Source organism: Pungitius pungitius, chromosome 1, assembly GCF_949316345.1.
Source record: "Pungitius pungitius chromosome 1, fPunPun2.1, whole genome shotgun sequence".
NCBI classification, from domain to species: domain Eukaryota; kingdom Metazoa; phylum Chordata; class Actinopteri; order Perciformes; family Gasterosteidae; genus Pungitius; species Pungitius pungitius.
Window position 1 is genome coordinate 7,734,365 of NC_084900.1, and position 18,419 is coordinate 7,752,783.

At 42.0% G+C, this 18,419-nt stretch overlaps 1 protein-coding gene across 1 annotated transcript in view; it reads right to left on the reverse strand.

Moving 5' to 3' along the window:
* The window catches only part of LOC119222380 (collagen alpha-1(XXV) chain), a 117,046-nt gene that overhangs the window by 4,275 nt on the left and 94,352 nt on the right, over positions 1-18,419 (reverse strand). Inside the window, exons 15-36 of the mRNA XM_037478989.2 lie at positions 15,525-15,557; positions 14,752-14,787; positions 12,899-12,943; positions 11,364-11,426; positions 10,197-10,265; positions 9,385-9,429; positions 8,868-8,912; positions 8,554-8,631; positions 7,844-7,867; positions 6,776-6,820; positions 6,641-6,685; positions 6,397-6,477; positions 6,227-6,289; positions 6,090-6,140; positions 5,832-5,858; positions 5,655-5,735; positions 5,231-5,266; positions 4,641-4,694; positions 4,477-4,530; positions 4,124-4,150; positions 3,053-3,106; positions 1,155-1,232 (exon numbers count right to left, since the gene is read on the reverse strand). Of these exons, the coding sequence (XP_037334886.1) occupies positions 1,155-1,232; positions 3,053-3,106; positions 4,124-4,150; positions 4,477-4,530; positions 4,641-4,694; positions 5,231-5,266; positions 5,655-5,735; positions 5,832-5,858; positions 6,090-6,140; positions 6,227-6,289; positions 6,397-6,477; positions 6,641-6,685; positions 6,776-6,820; positions 7,844-7,867; positions 8,554-8,631; positions 8,868-8,912; positions 9,385-9,429; positions 10,197-10,265; positions 11,364-11,426; positions 12,899-12,943; positions 14,752-14,787; positions 15,525-15,557 (1,134 nt within the window). The remainder of the gene's footprint in view (positions 1-1,154; positions 1,233-3,052; positions 3,107-4,123; positions 4,151-4,476; positions 4,531-4,640; positions 4,695-5,230; positions 5,267-5,654; positions 5,736-5,831; positions 5,859-6,089; positions 6,141-6,226; positions 6,290-6,396; positions 6,478-6,640; positions 6,686-6,775; positions 6,821-7,843; positions 7,868-8,553; positions 8,632-8,867; positions 8,913-9,384; positions 9,430-10,196; positions 10,266-11,363; positions 11,427-12,898; positions 12,944-14,751; positions 14,788-15,524; positions 15,558-18,419) is intronic.

An 18,419-nucleotide genomic window follows, 5' to 3' on the forward strand; every position in this document is an offset into this window, starting at 1 on the left:
TTTGGTGTCAACAAAAGCATCTGAACAATAACCCAAAGCACACGTGGGAGATACCGCAAGCAAATTGAAAGTAACTTTTTCACAGGATCTTTACGTAAAAAGAACTTAACCTACAGTGCATAGCCTGGGGTTACAAAACTTTAAATATGCCGCCGCTCGTTTCTATTCCATTAATGCAAAGCTGCAATAAAATCATGTGAAATATTGCAAGTGTATTCTTATTCATGCACGTAGTAACACACGGCAAATGATATCTCATGCACATGTATATATCAATGATTCTGCCCTCTGATTTCATTATAGTTGCCACACAGTCGAGTTGCAAAACCACAACGCATTTGATTTATGGACAATATGACAAAATCAGGGGATTTACATTAAAGTAGTAATTGCAGCTGGTGTATACATAATATAACATGACATTTCTGATATGAGATGGTTTCTTACCTACTATACCTCATTTATATCTACACACAGCACACAATTACTATGGCCTTTTTAAATAAGTTCTAATACATTAAACACTAATAACAATAATGGATGAATTTCCATGCATTGCACACCATTGTATCAGTAGCAGAAAGCACCATAAAAAGCATGACATTTGAAATAATCTGGTCATCTGGACTATGTCTGGAGCGATAATCCCTTTCATTTATTGTTGTACCCTTGTCGTCACGGTCTGGCCCAATTGGTACAACTACAGGAAGGGAAAAGGGGGAGTAGAGGAGTGGTCCATAGGCACCAGTAAAGGAATCTTTGTTAGCATCAGGTTAAAAGGTAACCAGTCCATGGAAGAATCAGCAGGAAGGAAACGGGGATTGAAGCTTTTTTTCCAGTTACAATCAAGGGAATGGAAGGATTTAGTTAGAAGGATAGACTTAAGTATATATTGTATCAGTAATTATAGGTTTATTTTGTGCATTATGCTTGTAATGATATGCATTTTCTAAAAAAGGCAGCTTGCTGTCAGAAAGTTAGTACATGAAGGTAAATGTGGGTGCAATAAAAGGAAAAGAAAATGTAGTTGTGATCAAAATAATGTGTGTACATGCCCGTCAAGCAGTGAAGTCATGCACGGTTCTGTTTCAGCGATGACTGAAGGTGAGCGGCATGCATGGGTAAGAGGTGGAGGAAAAAGAGAAATACTGTACCAATTGGCACGGGGCATCCAGCCCGTCCAGACCTGGCTGACCCGGTTCCCCCTTTTCACCCTTAAATCCCCGGAAACCCTGTTTGCAAAGATGACCTAGGAGTGTTACTGGGAGAGAGGTGCGTGACCCTTGACCCCCTGCCTCCCGTCCACTACAACGGAGACAGGGGGGCGGAGGACGCGGGAGGAGCTGCCCTGTGAGCTTGCTGATACCACAATCCAGCCCAATGTTTTCAGCATTTAATGGTATGCTTTTGTCTGTCTGAATTGCAGGGTTACGAGAGAGTACTAGACTCTGTGTTTCAGGTTGCTATGGTCTGATGGACACCGGGTATCTGTCTAGCCACAGGGCGCTCATCCTTGTTCGGGGACTGCTGCTCTACACGGCTGGAGAGGCGATTTCCAGCTCGGGACATACCAATGGGCAAGGTGCATCTAATCCAGGGGCACCCTGTTCTCCTTTCTCGCCCTTAGGCCCTTTTTTGCCCTTCTTTCCCTTCTCCCCCTGTGGATACAACGTTTTGGTCAAGTTAGAATCACTTTCTTTTTCTTTTTACATTTGGGACAGCACTAATATTAGGAGGGGTGCAATTGTAAAGGGAGTCTATGGCTCACAAAGGAGAAAGACACATGTCCAGAGTTAGAAAGGAGGGGATACCAGACAGTAATGGGTATTCCGAAAACATTCCTTAGGGAAGGAAAAGGGCAAAAATAGGGGAAATATTATAATGGGAAGGAGTGAGAAACAGAGCTGATCGCCAGAAGAGGTGTCAAGGGCAGGAAGGATGAGAAAGAGAAGCAGGGGAAAAAAACCTCCAGGAGGACAGAATTAAATCTACAACTACTAACTACACGCCGGAAAAGCAACCCTCCAACGTTGGGTTAGATTCAGTTATTTGTGTCATACAGAACATGCATGTGAGAACAACAATATTAAATTAAAAAAGAATTGTTACATGGGAAGTTGATGTAAAACAGTGGAAATAATATCTTTGCAATTAAACCTTCTAATAGGCAATAATACAGCTACATTTGGTCGCTCATGAGATGAGATGTGCAATTGTTTGTACAAGAGTGCTTTTAAAAGTATGACTTTTCAGAGAAATGTTAGCATTATATTTTGAAAAGGAAATACTAACAACAAAAAAGCTTTGCTTGATTGTCATTGAAAACCTTTAAACTCTGTCAACCAACATCCAACTCAAAATAAATCAAAATGCAAATCATTAATATTAGATAAAGGATACAGTTTCTCAAATGAAAGTGTTAGCAATATTGAAAACACAGATTAACACCAACACATTACAGTAAATGACTGTATATACCAACAACAAAGAGATTATCAACGAGCGTTCTTGTAAGTGAGATCTTTTAAGTGTGTTCATGCATGAAAACAACAAAAATAAAACCAAACGTGAATCTTAGGAGCCTGCTGTCAATGGACTTATGTGGTCTACCATGTTTTACCATCACTTTCTTTAAGATTTGACTCGTGATTTTGAGAAATGAGATGAAAAATTATTCAGAAGTGGAGAACAAAAGTTTAAGAGGACATGGCGATATTTTATGCAAAGGAAATACATTATATTGCATGTAGTTATTATCCAATTGCTTAGATAAAAATCTTTGGTGAGTTTCCTTTTTAAGAACGTCAAAACTCTATTCATCTAATCCTACATCGTAAGTAGTTCATTCAAATGTATACATAGACCTCTTTTATACACATTTTAATTCAGGATTCAACCACTCTATTCCTTCCAACAACCATATATACTCTCATTTGGGAATATTAGAAAAAACTAAGAGTATCATACCATAGTTCATGTCACCGTCCATTGACATCAGTCATTTGTTATACGTTAACGGGTTGTCAAGCCATAACATCCTATCTACGGCTACCTTTTCTCCTCTTTCCCCAATGTCGCCTTTCTCTCCCCTTAAGCCTGGTAACCCCTGTAAAAGTTCACTACTTCATCACTCTGGCTTTACAATGCATAGACAAGAGGGAGTATTCATGTCCTGACAAAGCTACAGGAAGCATGTAGCTTGCTTTTAGGTATAGCAAGAGAAAGATGGCAGTTCATCCAAATCGCTTGCAAGAACATATCCACATAGAAATAAATAAAAGCATTATGCATATAGACACTGGAGCCGTACCTTATTGTTGATAATCATTTTTTGATAATTATTTAATCTAACCAGCCCATTATTTAAACCATCTCCCCTGAAGTTCCCATTTGGACAACCTGAAGAGCCACAATTTGGGGGCGGTTGTGTATGTTAATTAAGGTCCCGTCTCCTACTTGGACATTCCTGAAGATCAAGTATACCCAGTCAAGAATGCACGTAAACAAAATCAACATACTATGCAGTCAGAACAAACTACCGACTTAAAGTCCTACTACATAGTATAATAAATAGTTTGTATGCGATGTCATACTGCTAGGGTCCATGTTTCAAGTTTGAGTTGGGACAATCGACTAATTACATAAAAAGTGCCAGGTGTGGAGCACCATACAATACACATAACGTCAACCTTACATAAGTAACAAATTTAGGATTTAGGATGTCTCTCACTTACTAAATGAGTTGGATTGGGGAAATATGCAAAGCAGCTACAGATTATATTACTAGATTCCTACAAGCTTAAACTTTATATATATGTTTGCGGTTTTTGATGTTAGATGAGATCATGGGTATATAATGTGATGCTTCTGAGATGAGTTTTAAAATGAAATGACAAGCTGTTGCAGACAAAACGTTCTGCATGTCATTGGAGCGAATTCAACAGTAACTGATGATAGGGGCCGAATTACATTAAGATTGGTTTTTGATCATATTAAAAAGCCATTTTTAATGTTTTATATATTTTAAAATGCTGCTCTACCGAGCACCCTAGTACTGGAAGACGCATTCACTGTCACGAACGCCTTCAAGGAAAACGGAAGGAACAATATTCAAGATACGTACATCCAAGCCTGGTGTTCCAGCGGCTCCCTGCAAATAAAGAACATTCGCTGTATTATCATTACATCAGTCGACTCACAAAAGCCAACATGTCTCTCAACGAATGGCTTCACCAATGTAAAAAGGTCAAACATTTTTTAACATAGATGTGAAATAACTTATATAAGGGGCAATATAAGGGCATTGTACTGCTCAAAGTTGGCATGTATTTGAGACTATATTTAATGGCTGAAGGTACTTCTCAAATGCAAAAGCGAATACATTCTTCCATATGATAATTAACTGAGGCATAAGCACTCTCAACGTGGCGTTATCTTAGCTTTTCTTGCACATGATAATATCTTTATTGTACTTACAGGTAGTCCATAAGGTCCCCTTGGTCCTGGTTCACCCGGGACTCCTTTCTCACCCTAAAACAAAACAACCACTGTTGCAATCATATGAAACTTGAAAAGACGAGAATGAAGAAATGAAGATTTAAATGAACCGATTCATCAATCAGACGTAATGTTGATCTTACTATGTCACCCTTTGGCCCGGCGGGACCAGCTGCACCGGTAGGCCCATCCATGCCCTGCAAAGAGTAGCATTATCATGGTGAGTTCAAATACCAGATGGAAAGCAAAAATTATGTTAAGCATCCACATTTGTACGATATTCCCGCCAGGTTTGACCTACAAGCAGCGTACAGAACTGCCGCTAGAACACGTGCATTGGCAACAAAAGGACATTTTCAACACTGCTGACACAGTTAATGAATGAGTGTGTGTTAATGCAGAGTTAATGCAACACGGGACAAAGAGGGAGCCCTGCAATCTTTTCTGTGTGAAACGGCATCTCACGGCGCCTAGCTACGACCTAAACACTTGACAGATGTTTATTGAACTTTCTCATCCCGGGGAAATAAAATAAAAATGGAGTGATAGTGATGTGATACATAGTGTGTGTGTGTGTGTGTGTGTGTGTGTGTGTGTGTGTGGGTGTGTGTGTGGAGGGAGGGAGGGGGGGAGGGTGTCTGTGGAGGGGGGAGGGTGGGCTGTATGGAGGGTGAGAGGAGAAAAAAGTAGGCAGGCGTTGGTTGGTGAAGCCTCTTGGTCACTTGACACTCACCCTAATTCCGGGCTTGCCGTCCAAGCCGGAGGCTCCCTGCGTGGTTATGGAGGTATGAGTGACATGAACAAGGCGGGATTAGTACCAGATGAACACTGTTATTCAGGACAGGTTGATGGCAGGGTTTACAACAACTAAATTACACTGTGTGTTACAGGGAGTCAGCCCAGGGACGTGAAAATGAAGACAGAACATGGGGAGGGCCACGTAGACACACACACACACACACACACACACACACACACAGGCACACACAGAAAAACAAGGACTTGCATACGAATACCACCTCATTTAAATGGATACAGTAATGCATTAAAACAAAACAGACGGGGCTAAAATGCAAATGACACATTTCTATGGCCGTCTAAGGGGATCATCAGGGCTTTGTGGATGGAGATGTCCCATGGTGCACGGCTGTACTTACCGGGAGTCCCAGCGGCCCACGGTCCCCTTTGTGTCCCACCTCTCCTCGAATACCCTTCACACCATGCATACCAGGTTCACCCTAAAAATAAAAAAAAGAGTCATACACACAGTCATAATGCCCTGAATGTGGGTTGTTATCACACGTGAACTATTATACTTTGTGCTTGAGATTTACCTTTGATCCAGGGAAACCATGGGGGCCCTGAAAACATGTCAAAATACGAGTTAGTGGTGAGCCTCACAATCAATATTAATGACTCACTGTATACAAGGGCCTTTAATATAGCCTCAATTATCATTGTCTCCAAATCACCGTCAATAAACTGCTGGTAAGATGTGCAGTCGGGATGGTAAAAAAACAAAAACAAGTCCAACACTGATGTGGAGAACTTCAAACTATCGTCCGCTGATGAGACCTTTCAGAAACACTCACCATAGGTCCTGGGGGGCCATGGGGCCCTGGTGCCCCTGGAGAGCCGACAATCTGTGAAGTTTCCCACAAACATCTTTAATAGAACTTCTTGCGTATGTTTATGTGGAGTGAAAACAAACGTCGTTAATGTGACTTACTGAAGAACCTTGAGGGCCAGTCAGACCTGAATCTCCCTTGTCCCCTTTTACCCCGTTTACACCCTATGGAGCAAAAGCTTAATGAGACACGTTTTGGTTTCTATCTAATAACAACCGTACATAAATATCTCAAAGGCTTAGTCTTAGAAAATAGACACAGGGATTCTTACAGGTAGGCCGGTTAAACCGGTTGTCCCTTTCTCTCCTGAGGCTCCAGGCATTCCCATGTCTCCTTTAGAGCCTTTGTAGCCCTGAAAAGGAGAGAGAAACATGTAAGTCACTTATTCCCCTTGTGCAAAGAAATGCTGATTCATGCAACAATACAAAGTAAAATGTATGAAACGTCTTAAGCCTCCATGTATTTACTCCTCTGAGGTAATCATCAATAATCTAATTTAAAAACAACAAACTCACTCTTTCACCATCGAGTCCAGGCAGACCGGGCACACCGCGATCCCCCTAAATGCACATTTTAAACAGTTCAGGGAAAAAAGTTGACATGAACTAAAAAAATTCTAATTTGGACTTAAAGAATCCCAATGCGTTTACCTTTATACCTGCCGGTCCTATCGGCCCAGGAGGTCCAGGAGGACCCTGAACACAGAGAGGGAGAAGCAGGAGGAGATTCCATTTGATCAATCAACACCTTTCAGTGGGGTCGGTTTCTTAAATACCAACCAAGTTTATAAAGACAACGAGCTACATTCTATCCGTGGATCATACCCTCTGAATGAAATTTCTTGCAAGCGGCACAAGAAATGTTTAGCAGTCGGTGATGAACCACGATGCTCAACTGATAGGCACATGCCATAAGTCAGAAAACATGTTAGCTGCAACATACAGATACATAAATATCGTAATCAGAGGATTGAGGAAAACACACACTTGGAATAGGTATGATTCTAGAGTGTCTGATCCTCATAAACCACCAGTAACAATGTTGAGTTGTAGGAAGGATGACTTATGAACGTTTCTTTGTGTGTGCAATGCAAACGTTTTTATCCTTCTAACCAATTTAATATGCAATGCTGAGAAACATGATGCTTCATTTGTTTGGGTTTGTCAAAAAAACGCCCTCCCACCTTTGTCTACCACGTGAGATTTTTCTATCCTGATATAATATCTGGCTACAAGACACAAACGTAAACAATAAAAGGCTCTTAATGAGAGAGAACAGAGACATTGTTCAAGACAAGTTAATTGATAAAGCAGCACCCATGTTATGCTCTTATCATATCAATCAATATAACACACTATATAACTGGTGCCTTTGCCCTCTCAGAACTCATCTATAATCGCACCGCTGTGTGCCGCTCAGTGATTTTGACCAAAAAGTGAGTTTTGGAAAAAACCCTTCTCATAAATTTACTGAATAGGTCGTTTTTTTAAATGACTTTTTACCAAACCAGCTACACGGGCAGCCTGTATCACAAAGAAGCACAGACGCACCGCCGAATACTCTTTTGAATTCATTGTTAAGCAAACACTACCTGGGCGAGGTGGCACAAGAACAACAATGCAAACCGGGACGGGGATTCGGTGGGACCCATGCGAGGACGGAGATGAATCAATCATGAAGGGGACATAACGAACAAAGAACACACAGAGCCTCATTACCGTGATTGTAATTGTGGTAATCTTCTGCAGTAGGCCGAAGGAGCGGTTATGGGAAGGAGGCAAGAGATAAGATTGCACAGGTCACACAATTGAAAACCTTTGTGTCAGCACATTTCGGCAGAGAACAGCCCTCAGAATGAATTATTTATTGTAGAAGCGATGATAGCCTGTTTATCTACAGAGGATGTAACGTGAATGATGTTACTTTGAAGGAGTTTATTCACTTAGGTAATACATTTCCCTTTGAACCACATATCAAAGAATGAACCATACCTTTCTATTGATTGCTCTGCAAAGTTCAACACCAGTTAAGAAACGGGCTGTGACGCTGCACTGTCCCGCAGATGAACTCGGCTACTAGACGCACTTCTGCTTTCAGCAACTCTGGAGGAATTAGAGCCACGAAGCTCCCCTGCCTTCTGACTGTGTTTCCGTAAAGATGCTTCCTAAAAACTCTCTTTTTCTTTGGAAGCCTGAGTCAGTGTTCATTTCTCACCGTTTTTTATCTTGTGATCTTCAAGAACAAAAATAAAACTGGGTTGTATTTTGTACTCTGAGTCAGGTCGTTCTTCTCACTGAGGTTATCCATTTAATCCCCTAAAGGTAACAGAGCCCTGGGATAGGCCCACTGCAGACATTATGCAGCAAGCATTTTGCATTGTGGATCAATAGAAACAACATGAATGTGTTTCGGCAGGTAGTTGTCTGACCTGTAAAGCCTCCTGAATGTTTCCATTGTAGTCAACGATTTCAGTGGCCCCTTGGTCTCCTTTCTGTCCAGGGGGGCCCTGCACATTGATGACATCAAAAAATAGACATTGAGCCAGGAGTTTTCCTACTTTAAACATAATTCCTTGTATTAAATAGCAGCATCAGTAATAACTGCAAAGGTTAGACTTCTGCCTCCTGGTGGAAATCAAGGTGAGATGCAGTAGTTTGTGGGAGATCAAAGCGTTTCATGTAACTCAAATACTTCATGAAATCCTCCAAGTAAGCAAAGAATAGAAGCAATATAATGATTTACCTTCGGCCCAGAAGGGCCGAGTTCTCCTTTGTCTCCGGTCTCGCCCTAATGTGAGAAAGCAAACCAAAATGAGAAGGATTCAACAATGCTGCAATAATTAAGCTCTTCTTTGCAGAGATACAATAACGTGGAATGTGTTTTGTATCAATACATCACTAAAATTTCACAAATGTATTTTAAAAATGTATAACGTATTGAATCACAACATTGTATGACACACAATGCTGCTGTATGCGGCGCGTTGTATTATTTTAAGGATCTCCAGGATCGCAAATTGAGTTTTGATCTTTTTAATTCAGATGTGTGCAATGTGGGGACCTGGTACGACGGCTTGTATCCAATTGGTGTTTTTCTGAAGGTTTAGAAAGCATTTTCAAACTACATGCATTCAGCACAACAGCAGTGACTAAAAGAAGAGTGAAAACTGCGAATGGCGGTAATCCAAGTACAGAATCAACTGTGAAACCGAACAAAGCAATGAGCCAAATGAAAAGACAACACATCTGGCACTGCTCACCTTTGAGCCTTTAGGGCCGGGTGTGCCGGACTCTCCCTGTGAACCCTGTCGGGATTAAGAAGGAAAAGATGGGACGCTTGGAACTAGACAAGCTCGTGAGATATAACAATGACATAAAACACTGTGCACTCAATGCAAATTCACCATGAAATAAAAATGGTAAAAATATCCAATGCATGTCTCACAAAGAAATATCATCAACCTCTTGTACTCCTCCCGAGAGAGCAACACCGTCAGCCTCGCTGACGTGACCACCTTTTAATATGCCATAGCGACGGAGAAAGTGTGTTTATTTGGTAAAGAAGGGGTCTCACTTTTGGCAGCTCTAATAGGATGTGAAACAGATCAGGGGGGGGGGGGGGGGGGGGGTCGTCTCAGTTTAGACTGGAGCTTACGCTACCTGCTGGCCCGGTGCCAGACGTAAACAATGGTAAACTCATTTATATTTGGTTTACTTAACTCAAGACTCCAGGGACAGCGCTGAACCCATCACAAGCCTGTAATGGCTTTGCCAGCTCTCTTTGCTCAGATAGCAGACTATTTGATGGATTTAATGAGCCCTCGCTTTGGGAATGTATTCTCCTTTTTCTGATTTAAGACTCTGGGAACTCCAGGGCTTGTGCTTAAATCAGCTTGGCCCTAGATGGCAGCAAATACCTATGGCTTTACATGGGTAAAGAAACGGTTGGGAAAAAGCTGAAATCTTTCAAGTACGGACGGCTGAATGATCCAATTTCATTTTTTATTTTTTTCCCCACAGAGTTCATGACATTTGTATTTTCATTGCACACATGTTCACTTGAGTAACTGACCTTTGGTCCAAGGGGTCCAAGTTCTCCTCTTTCACCTTTCCCTTGTGGCCCGTGGTCGCCTCTCTCTCCCTATACAGACAAAAAGAACAAACAGATTTCTGTATTTGTCACGGAGAAGTGCTGATCAAGGCCAAATTAATTTCTCTTGTCAGCAGAACAGCTGCGATGTCTCCCCTGAAAAAACTTCAGGCATGAACTTCAATTTCCTTAATGTTCGGAAGTATTGACGTGGCTGGGGAATCTATTAAAAAAAGGGTCCATGCCTTTCCCATGAGTTTGCTTACTCGGCAGACCTCGGCATGTTGAATGGTAGATATTCACGCCGAGTCAGAACCAGCGGCGTACTGGCTGTGAAGGTGAGACGTATAATCCCAATAAATAAATAAAAAACGCTGCCCGTGAAGCCGTCTTTGTCCTTATGGGAATATGAGACATTATTAGAAGGAAAATCCTTTGTTGTATCGCCGTGGTTTTCTCTCATTGTAAAGTGACTTCAAATAGCCAGTAGAGGGGGGTGTGGCATAAGTCAAAGCCAGTACTCTCTTTATTACTTATTTCTATTACTTAAGACCAAGCGTAACGCAACCATCCTTCAGCTTCGTTGAGTCAATGAGGCCTTGTTTTTCTCAGCACACTAATGATTGATGATGAACTTAATGGGAGAACTTAATGGCTCAAATGTAAAAAAATCCGTACCCTCAAGCTACAGTTGTTTAAAACCTGTTGGCAATCGTGAACATAAGGAAAAACTATTATATAAATAATGTGCCACAATGCTCCTCCTTATCAGATTTACCCTGACATTTGAGGGAGCCATATGGCAGAAGACAATGCAATAACCCATAATATACCAATGGATAATTGATGCACTGCAAACAGCCTGATGCTAAAGTACAACGCCAAGTGGATTATCACCGCTGGCTCCGCAGTGTGATAATGTCACGACTCAAAGGGAGCGCCGGGGATTAGCTCATTCCGTCCATTTCCAAGTGACATTCTGAAGAAACAAGGGCTCAATGGCCCCTGAAAAGTGCTAATAATGGATAATGAGGCCATACACGCAGAGGAGCTGCTGATTTCAATGACGGTCACACAGGATATGATCGGCGGGATGCGATAGAAAGCTGAAATATGAACTATGTCACTGTACTCGAGCATGTCACCCACCTTAGTTCCTGGGAGTCCTGGAAGCCCTGGCTCTCCCTGGGGGCCGAGGAACCCAGGCTCACCCTTTAAAAAAGAAAAGAAAAGAAAGAGCAGGTATCACTTGTTGACCCACAAGGCATTGATTGCCGAGCACCGAACACATACACAAGATGAATGGCGTAACGACACGGCATGCACCTACCGCTCCAACACACACAAGCGCACATTCAGGGACACAGCAAATCAATCACATTGGCTTGTTAATTGGTCCCCTGGTTTCACATCCATTGATGACTCCCTCTTATGAGCCTTAATAGACGTTACGACTGACCTTGTTAGATACTCATCAGGGCACTGGATGTGTTCTGCCTAAAGCCGTGTGAAAAACACAGGTTTTCTGCCACCTATTAGGAAGCTTTCATACGTTTGCTCATTTGCACTAATGAGCTTCCAATATGAGGTGTGATGCTTGATTTGATTTGAATTACATTTGATTGGAAAATAACTTAATTGCCGTGCCATGTGTTGGACTTGTGTTGGAGTTGAGGCACTCTGGAAGTTTTTGGAAGGGTAATGGACACGTGCCTCTCAAACATTTAAACTGGATGAACAGCCGAGAACGCGGTGCAGAACAAAGTGCAAGCGGAGAGTGCCACGTTAGCAAAAATATTGTTAGAATCCATTAGGCATTCAGGTCTCTTAAGTAAAAACAGGAGTATATACAAAGTAAAATGAAAGGGCGTCTTTTTTTTTATTTTTTTATTTTTTTTTATAAGGGCAGCACATTACAAGCAAACGAAAGGAGAAAAACAAAACCAACACAGCAACAAGCATAATCCCACCATGCCTGTGCGAGCATTCCTTGCATTCATGTTATATTTCCAGGTAACGATCATGAGATGGAGTTCAGTGGTTGGCGTTCTTTTGGCAGAAGACGGGAGCAAACTATTATTGTGCCTCTCGTTTCCCCATCTGCTGATACTTTTAATGGAACAGTAAACAAGCACGCACTTCAGCTGAAGGAAGTGAAAGGCCTAATTTGAAAAATTCTAAATAATCAAATAGAAAGAGCACTTTTGTCTCCTCGGCGAGTGGAAGTTTTGACCCATTTCGCTTCGAGCTACTTTCAGGAAGCAGAATGGAGTCGTTGCCTGAGTTGCATTGTTCAAATAATTCACGCTGAACCTAAATGGGACCTTTTTTCTTCCGGCATGTTCGGATCAAAACAATAGACTATTCGCCCCTGTAGGTTTGCCTGAGCCTTTTTTAACTTTTACACTGCACTGAATTTGCAGCTTTTACTCAGCGTCCCCCGCTAAGGCAGATGGAACCTGGCGAAGGTACAAATCCCACACAGCAGGAAAAGCAAGATTACGAGACCCCGATGTGTCGCGCATGAGGCACTGGGCGACTGGGTCAGCGGAGTTTCGCTCTGAACTCTGAATCACGGGTCGGCTGAGGAGGATGGTAAGGGACAGTACCAGTGGAATGACCGGACGGGGGTGGGAGGGGGTGCGTGGGGGGGGGGGGGGGGTTATAAACAGCAAAGCATTTACCTTTATCCCTGGGAGTCCAGGCAGCCCTGGAAGTCCTGGCTCTCCCTACACAGGAAGAGTGTGACACGTTACAGGCGAAGCCAAGCTAAGCTGAGTCAAGCCTCGTTTGTGGGCTCTTTGGGGGTCTATTAGCCCCCCGTCACGGTATTTTCCATTTCGTGTTTTCTCTGGTTATCGAGCTTCTGTGATTCTGAAAAGTGGCCCGTTTTTTTGTGTGTGTGTGTGTGTGTGTGTGTGTGTTGCCATTCGTTCGCTTGCGGTGAGCACGAGCAGAAGGTACCCGACATGCACTTTTCAAACCAAGTCATGCAGCCGCGGCTTGACAGCGGGATTAGTACGTGTTACAACACTCAACCGTTCACAAAGCGCAATTGAGTTTCATTCTCATGATTTTATCGGTTTTTGTCCGGAGGGAAAAGTTACGGTTTCTGGAAGGCAAAACTGTCGAGATTCCTTGGATTAAATTAGCAAAAGCAGTTAGAGAGAGCTGCCGTGGCTTCAAGGTTGTGAGAGTTTGGCGGCGCCGGGAGAAATCAAGAGTTGGCCTCTTTCTTTGGGACCAAGGCCGGGTCATTGTCAAGTTGACAACTCCAAAACTCCCAAACTTCATGCTAGTTTGAAAAAGGCACATTTGTTTCAACTGTGGTCAAATAAGGAGTCAGGTCCCCTGTGAGGCGTCTGCGAGACTTTCAGGACGGAATGTCTGACTCTGGCTAATCTAACGCTCTATTAGGACCATTGTATTCCCATCCATATGAAAAGAAATGATTAGCGCGGGCTGGACAAGGATCAACTGTAACTGAAAAGGGGGAAGTACATTTCCACGGTGTTGAATGAAAGCACTGTTAAACGAATGATCAAAAGTCCTGTTTTGTGGAATGCTACTTCACCAACACTTGAATGGCATCCAATGGTAATACTAAATGTGGAACAACTCAATCCTCTGATGGCCATTTTGAAGAGAAATATAATTTGAGTGTGTCAGCACAAGCAGAACGGCTGTAAAACGATAGATAAGGTAGAGCAGTTTAAAAATTAGTACCACAGTGCCACAAATGTTGCAGATGCACCACAGCAGAGAAAGACATAAAAACATTTGCTGAAAGGCCCTCGGTCTGTCTGGAACCAGTTAGTCCAAACAGAGAAAAGAGAAGGGGAATTAATGGGGCGCAGCGTTTGGGATTAAAAAGTGTAATTAGATGGAGCACTGGCGCAATTCCGAAATCAGTCTGGTCAGGGAACAAGTAGTGGCTTTTATGTCAGAGGGAAAATAGTTCCTAGTTTTATTAGTTTATCACCAGCAACTGTTTTCTGGGCAATGTCCATGGAATGTGTAAAACACCCGAATAAAAAGTGACGAGTCAAAGCAAAAGTGGATTACCTGCTGGTTTTAGACATCCGTTTCAACAATGAGAAATGGAGCAAAAACATCAGCAAAGACCTCGTATAACCTGAACTTATAGTATGATGCCTGGGACCCTATGCGGGCTCAAAAGCAAGCCAAAGTAAACGTAAGATGAGTTGAAGCACTATGATGCACAACCATCCTTATTTCACTTTGAGCAGTGAGCTTCAAGTGAGGTTGGAATTTTGGAACTCACACAAACTGAAGCTGCAGCTTCACCTTTCACATTAAAGCTTGTGTTTCCACATTAAAGAATAAATAGGAAAAATGTTGGGCCAGACTTGTTACTGCATAGGAGATTTTTTTACCATAGTTTCTTCATAAATAAACACTATGTAATCAACATCATATGGTTTGTCTTTATGACAGAACACATAGCGCCAACACTGCTATGTATACTTTTGTATACTTTTTACTACGACCAAAACTTTAGCAAAGTAATTATTACCTTTAGTCCACTTCGTCCAGGCTCTCCAGGTTCGCCCTGAAATACATGCAAAGGGTTTTCTTTTAAACGGTTTCATTTTTGGATTGGATTGTACCAACTATTTGTAAATCCTTTACTAGATTTGTGGCGTTAACCTTAACAGTTTTTTGTATGCAATTTCAATTCCATCAGCATTTGGAAATCATACACAGCAAAATCCTTAGAGTTCATTTTCCGGTGTTGAAGATTCTTACAGAATCAATTGTTCGAAAGAGCTGGAGTCATTATTCAGTGTCAAAATCAGATTCATTTGCAACACTTAGTAGAGATAAATAAACTCTTTGATAGGATTGAAATGTAACTGTACAGTGTGCCAGTTCTTGGTATCAGGCTTAACTCCATGTAATATGGTGCAAGGATTAGTGAGGGTTTGCCAGGAGCACAGGGTTGTTGGTTCAAACCCTGGCATGTTCCATGTCAATGTGTCCCTGAGCAATACACCCCCTGAATTGCTCCCTGGGATAAAAAGTTGTTTTTGATAAAAGCATCAGCTAAATGACGTTGTATTCAACACTGGGCAGATTTATTTTGACACTTATTCCGAGTTAAATTGCTAACACTTTGTTGAGTGTTGATTTAACACTGACAAGATTGGGACAACATAAACACCAGCTTAGAGTTCAAATTGAATCTCACAGAGTCAATTTTACTCTCTGAAATTTGCTGTGTATATTTATATATTCCTCCTCCTAATGGGGAATATGAAATAGCTTTTGGCTTAGCTTGGCCCTCACCTTGATGCCTGCTGCAGAGGAACCTGCATCTCCCTAAGAGAAAGAGAGAAAATATATATTATTAGAATGGTACAACATGCAAGTTTATCGCAAACCTGAGTCGTTTTTCCACAGGAACAAACAGGAACAAGCATTATTGTGCAAATATAGTTATTTTATCTTTTTTTCTGAACAATGAGAAAAATATTTTGGTGAAATCCAATTAGAGACTGAAATTGTGTGCCATTCTAAGCAGTGTTCAGATGTAACGTACCATTCACGAGCGTTTGCTACAGCGCTGTCAATCCTTTCATCATTTATACACACATAACAACAAGAGTGCAGCTGCATAGGAGGAAAGGGCCTTAAAAGCTGCAATAACAACAATCATTTGAACCCCTTTCACTGCATTTCTTCGGGTAGGTACTGAACTAAAAGGGTTGAAAGAGCTACTTAAAGTACATTTTCCTTCCAGAAGAATCATCCAAACGTGCTGAGGCTCCTTTGTGCAATGCATTACTACTGCAGTGTACAGTAAAAACATGCATAAAACAAGGGGCCAATAAGCGTAATCATGGGCGGTTAGTGGGAAAAGGGAGTGGGAGACTGGGCCTCCAGCTCTGGTGCGGACTTTGTGGTTTCACTAAACATACGCAGTGCGCTCAGAAGTTGCTAAAGGAATGCCTTTCGCCCTCAGCTTTTTAAGTGAGTCATTACGATGCATAGCACACAAGGCGTGTTTAATTGTAGCATTTCTTTTTGTAGGCAATAAACTGTTAGTGTTTACAGCTGGGCTTTGTTGCATACTGAAGTGTGCCTCTATTCATATCTAAAAAGTTATTATTCCAGTTTTGAAAGGGGCATTTTCATGTAGATCTTTTATTGAGGAGGATCTGAGATACTTAACTTTTCCAGTATTATATATATATATATATAATACGTATGTTTATGTATATATTCAGCAGTATTACAGTATTGAAGATATGTGGAAGGCTTTCACATGATAAAGTTAAATGTTTTTGGTCAAATACTACATGGATGTCATGTCGCGGTTGACCCAAACATTACAATAAAACTGGAAACTCTTTACAGACCACTATTCAGACTTTTTTTCTTGTCCTGGTTGAGTAATGGTTTCAACAAAACAAACAAGTCAAAGCTGGTGTACACTTGTTGCTTATTGGCGGAGAAAGATATCTCATAATGCCTCACATTTGTAATTCATTGTTACATCTCATACAGAAAACAACCTACTTTAGCCCATCAAGCTTTGCACTATACATACTGTTAGAATGATTCACTTTTTTCCATTGCTGATCTCATCAGTATGAGTCCATAAGGATCTGATATTGGGTCGAACGGAAATGTTCTACTCATTTGACACACTTTTAATAAAAAAGATACCATGAGAAATCTTCAGTCAAGTATCGGAGGATGCAGCACAAGCACATGCCAGATCATTCCCACGCTGCTGAACGAATAAAGCTTATCTTTGACTAAATAAACACAAGTCACACATGGCCCAAGCGAGCGAGCGTTTTCACAAGTTCAATCTATTCCAAATGATGTACTAAGTGATGGGAAAAGTGGCTGAATTGGGGAGGTGAGCAGAGGTGTGGCGCAGAGTGCTTAAATGTCCCAATTATCATGGTGAGGCTACGGCCTGTGATTCACCCACAGAGCACAGCGGGACGGAGAGAGCTGTAACCACAACTCCACTTCATTACACGGGCCCAGAGCTGTCGCTGCATATTGACATTTAAAGGTAATGGCATGGCGATCTCATAATGTGTAATTGGTTAATCAGGCCATTTTCCAGCTGTTTGCCGGTGTGAGAGCCAATGAGATGGAGAGAGATAATCGGTGAGCAATGAAGCCGGAGCAGTTGTGACAAATGTAACCATTACATGTCGCCACAGCCCTATAAACATGACTCCTACTCAAATGATGGTCATTGGTAAAGATGACCAAATTTAGCAAACTCGGCTGAATATCAACCTCAGTCCCTCGGTTGGAATAGATGCGAGTCAACGCAGATCATGATAGGCTCCCAGGGCAGAGAAGTCCCGCCCACAGTTGACATATGGCCAGTTCATAGAAGCTTGGACCGGATCTTAGGCCTGAGAAATGAAACCAACCCCCTGTCGCCACACCAGCCGGAGCCAAGAGCTCAGCCTCGATCTGCTCTCGTTCCCTTAAAGAATTCAACCTCACGGTTATTTTCTTTTCTTTATGTTTTCTGTGGGGCAGTTTGACTAAAAACATCCTCATTCAACAATGTGAGGGCATTGTTATTTAGTGCTAAACTAAACTGATTAACTTCAACCTGCATCAGAGAACTTCTACTCTGTGGTAATACTTAAAGCAAAGGATCTGAGGCATAAAAGACCAATTTTGTCATTCAGAGAGATTCTCAGCCAAGGGGAAGAGATTTCAACTTGTGTCTAAAGGATAAACATCTATATAACAGAACGCATATGTCCCGTCAGTTATTCTCCTTCACAGTCTGCAGATCCCCTGCTGTCAAAGCAATCTCCCTTTGTATCTTGCAAAGCCTGGTCTGATTGCTTGAACTTCCATTTCTCTCCCCGCTCTGCACTCCCTGAGGTCTCTCTGCTCAACATATCGAAAGTGGCCCCGCCTCACCTCTCACCCAGTGTTACCACATGCGTGCTGTGTATTGTTAACCTTGGCGTCATCAGCGGGGGAAGACTGAAGATGCTCTTCGCCTCCCTTCCTCCTCCTCCTCCTCCTCCTACTCCTCCTCTACTCTCTGGTTTTCTCTTCCGCCAGTGGAACAATACATCAAGTGGAGGGATTGATCAGACACACCACTCTGAAGCCAGGAGGCTCAGTTTCTTCTATCTGACCCCGCGTCCTGTGTGTGTTTAGGCACGCAGGAGACATTTTCTCTTC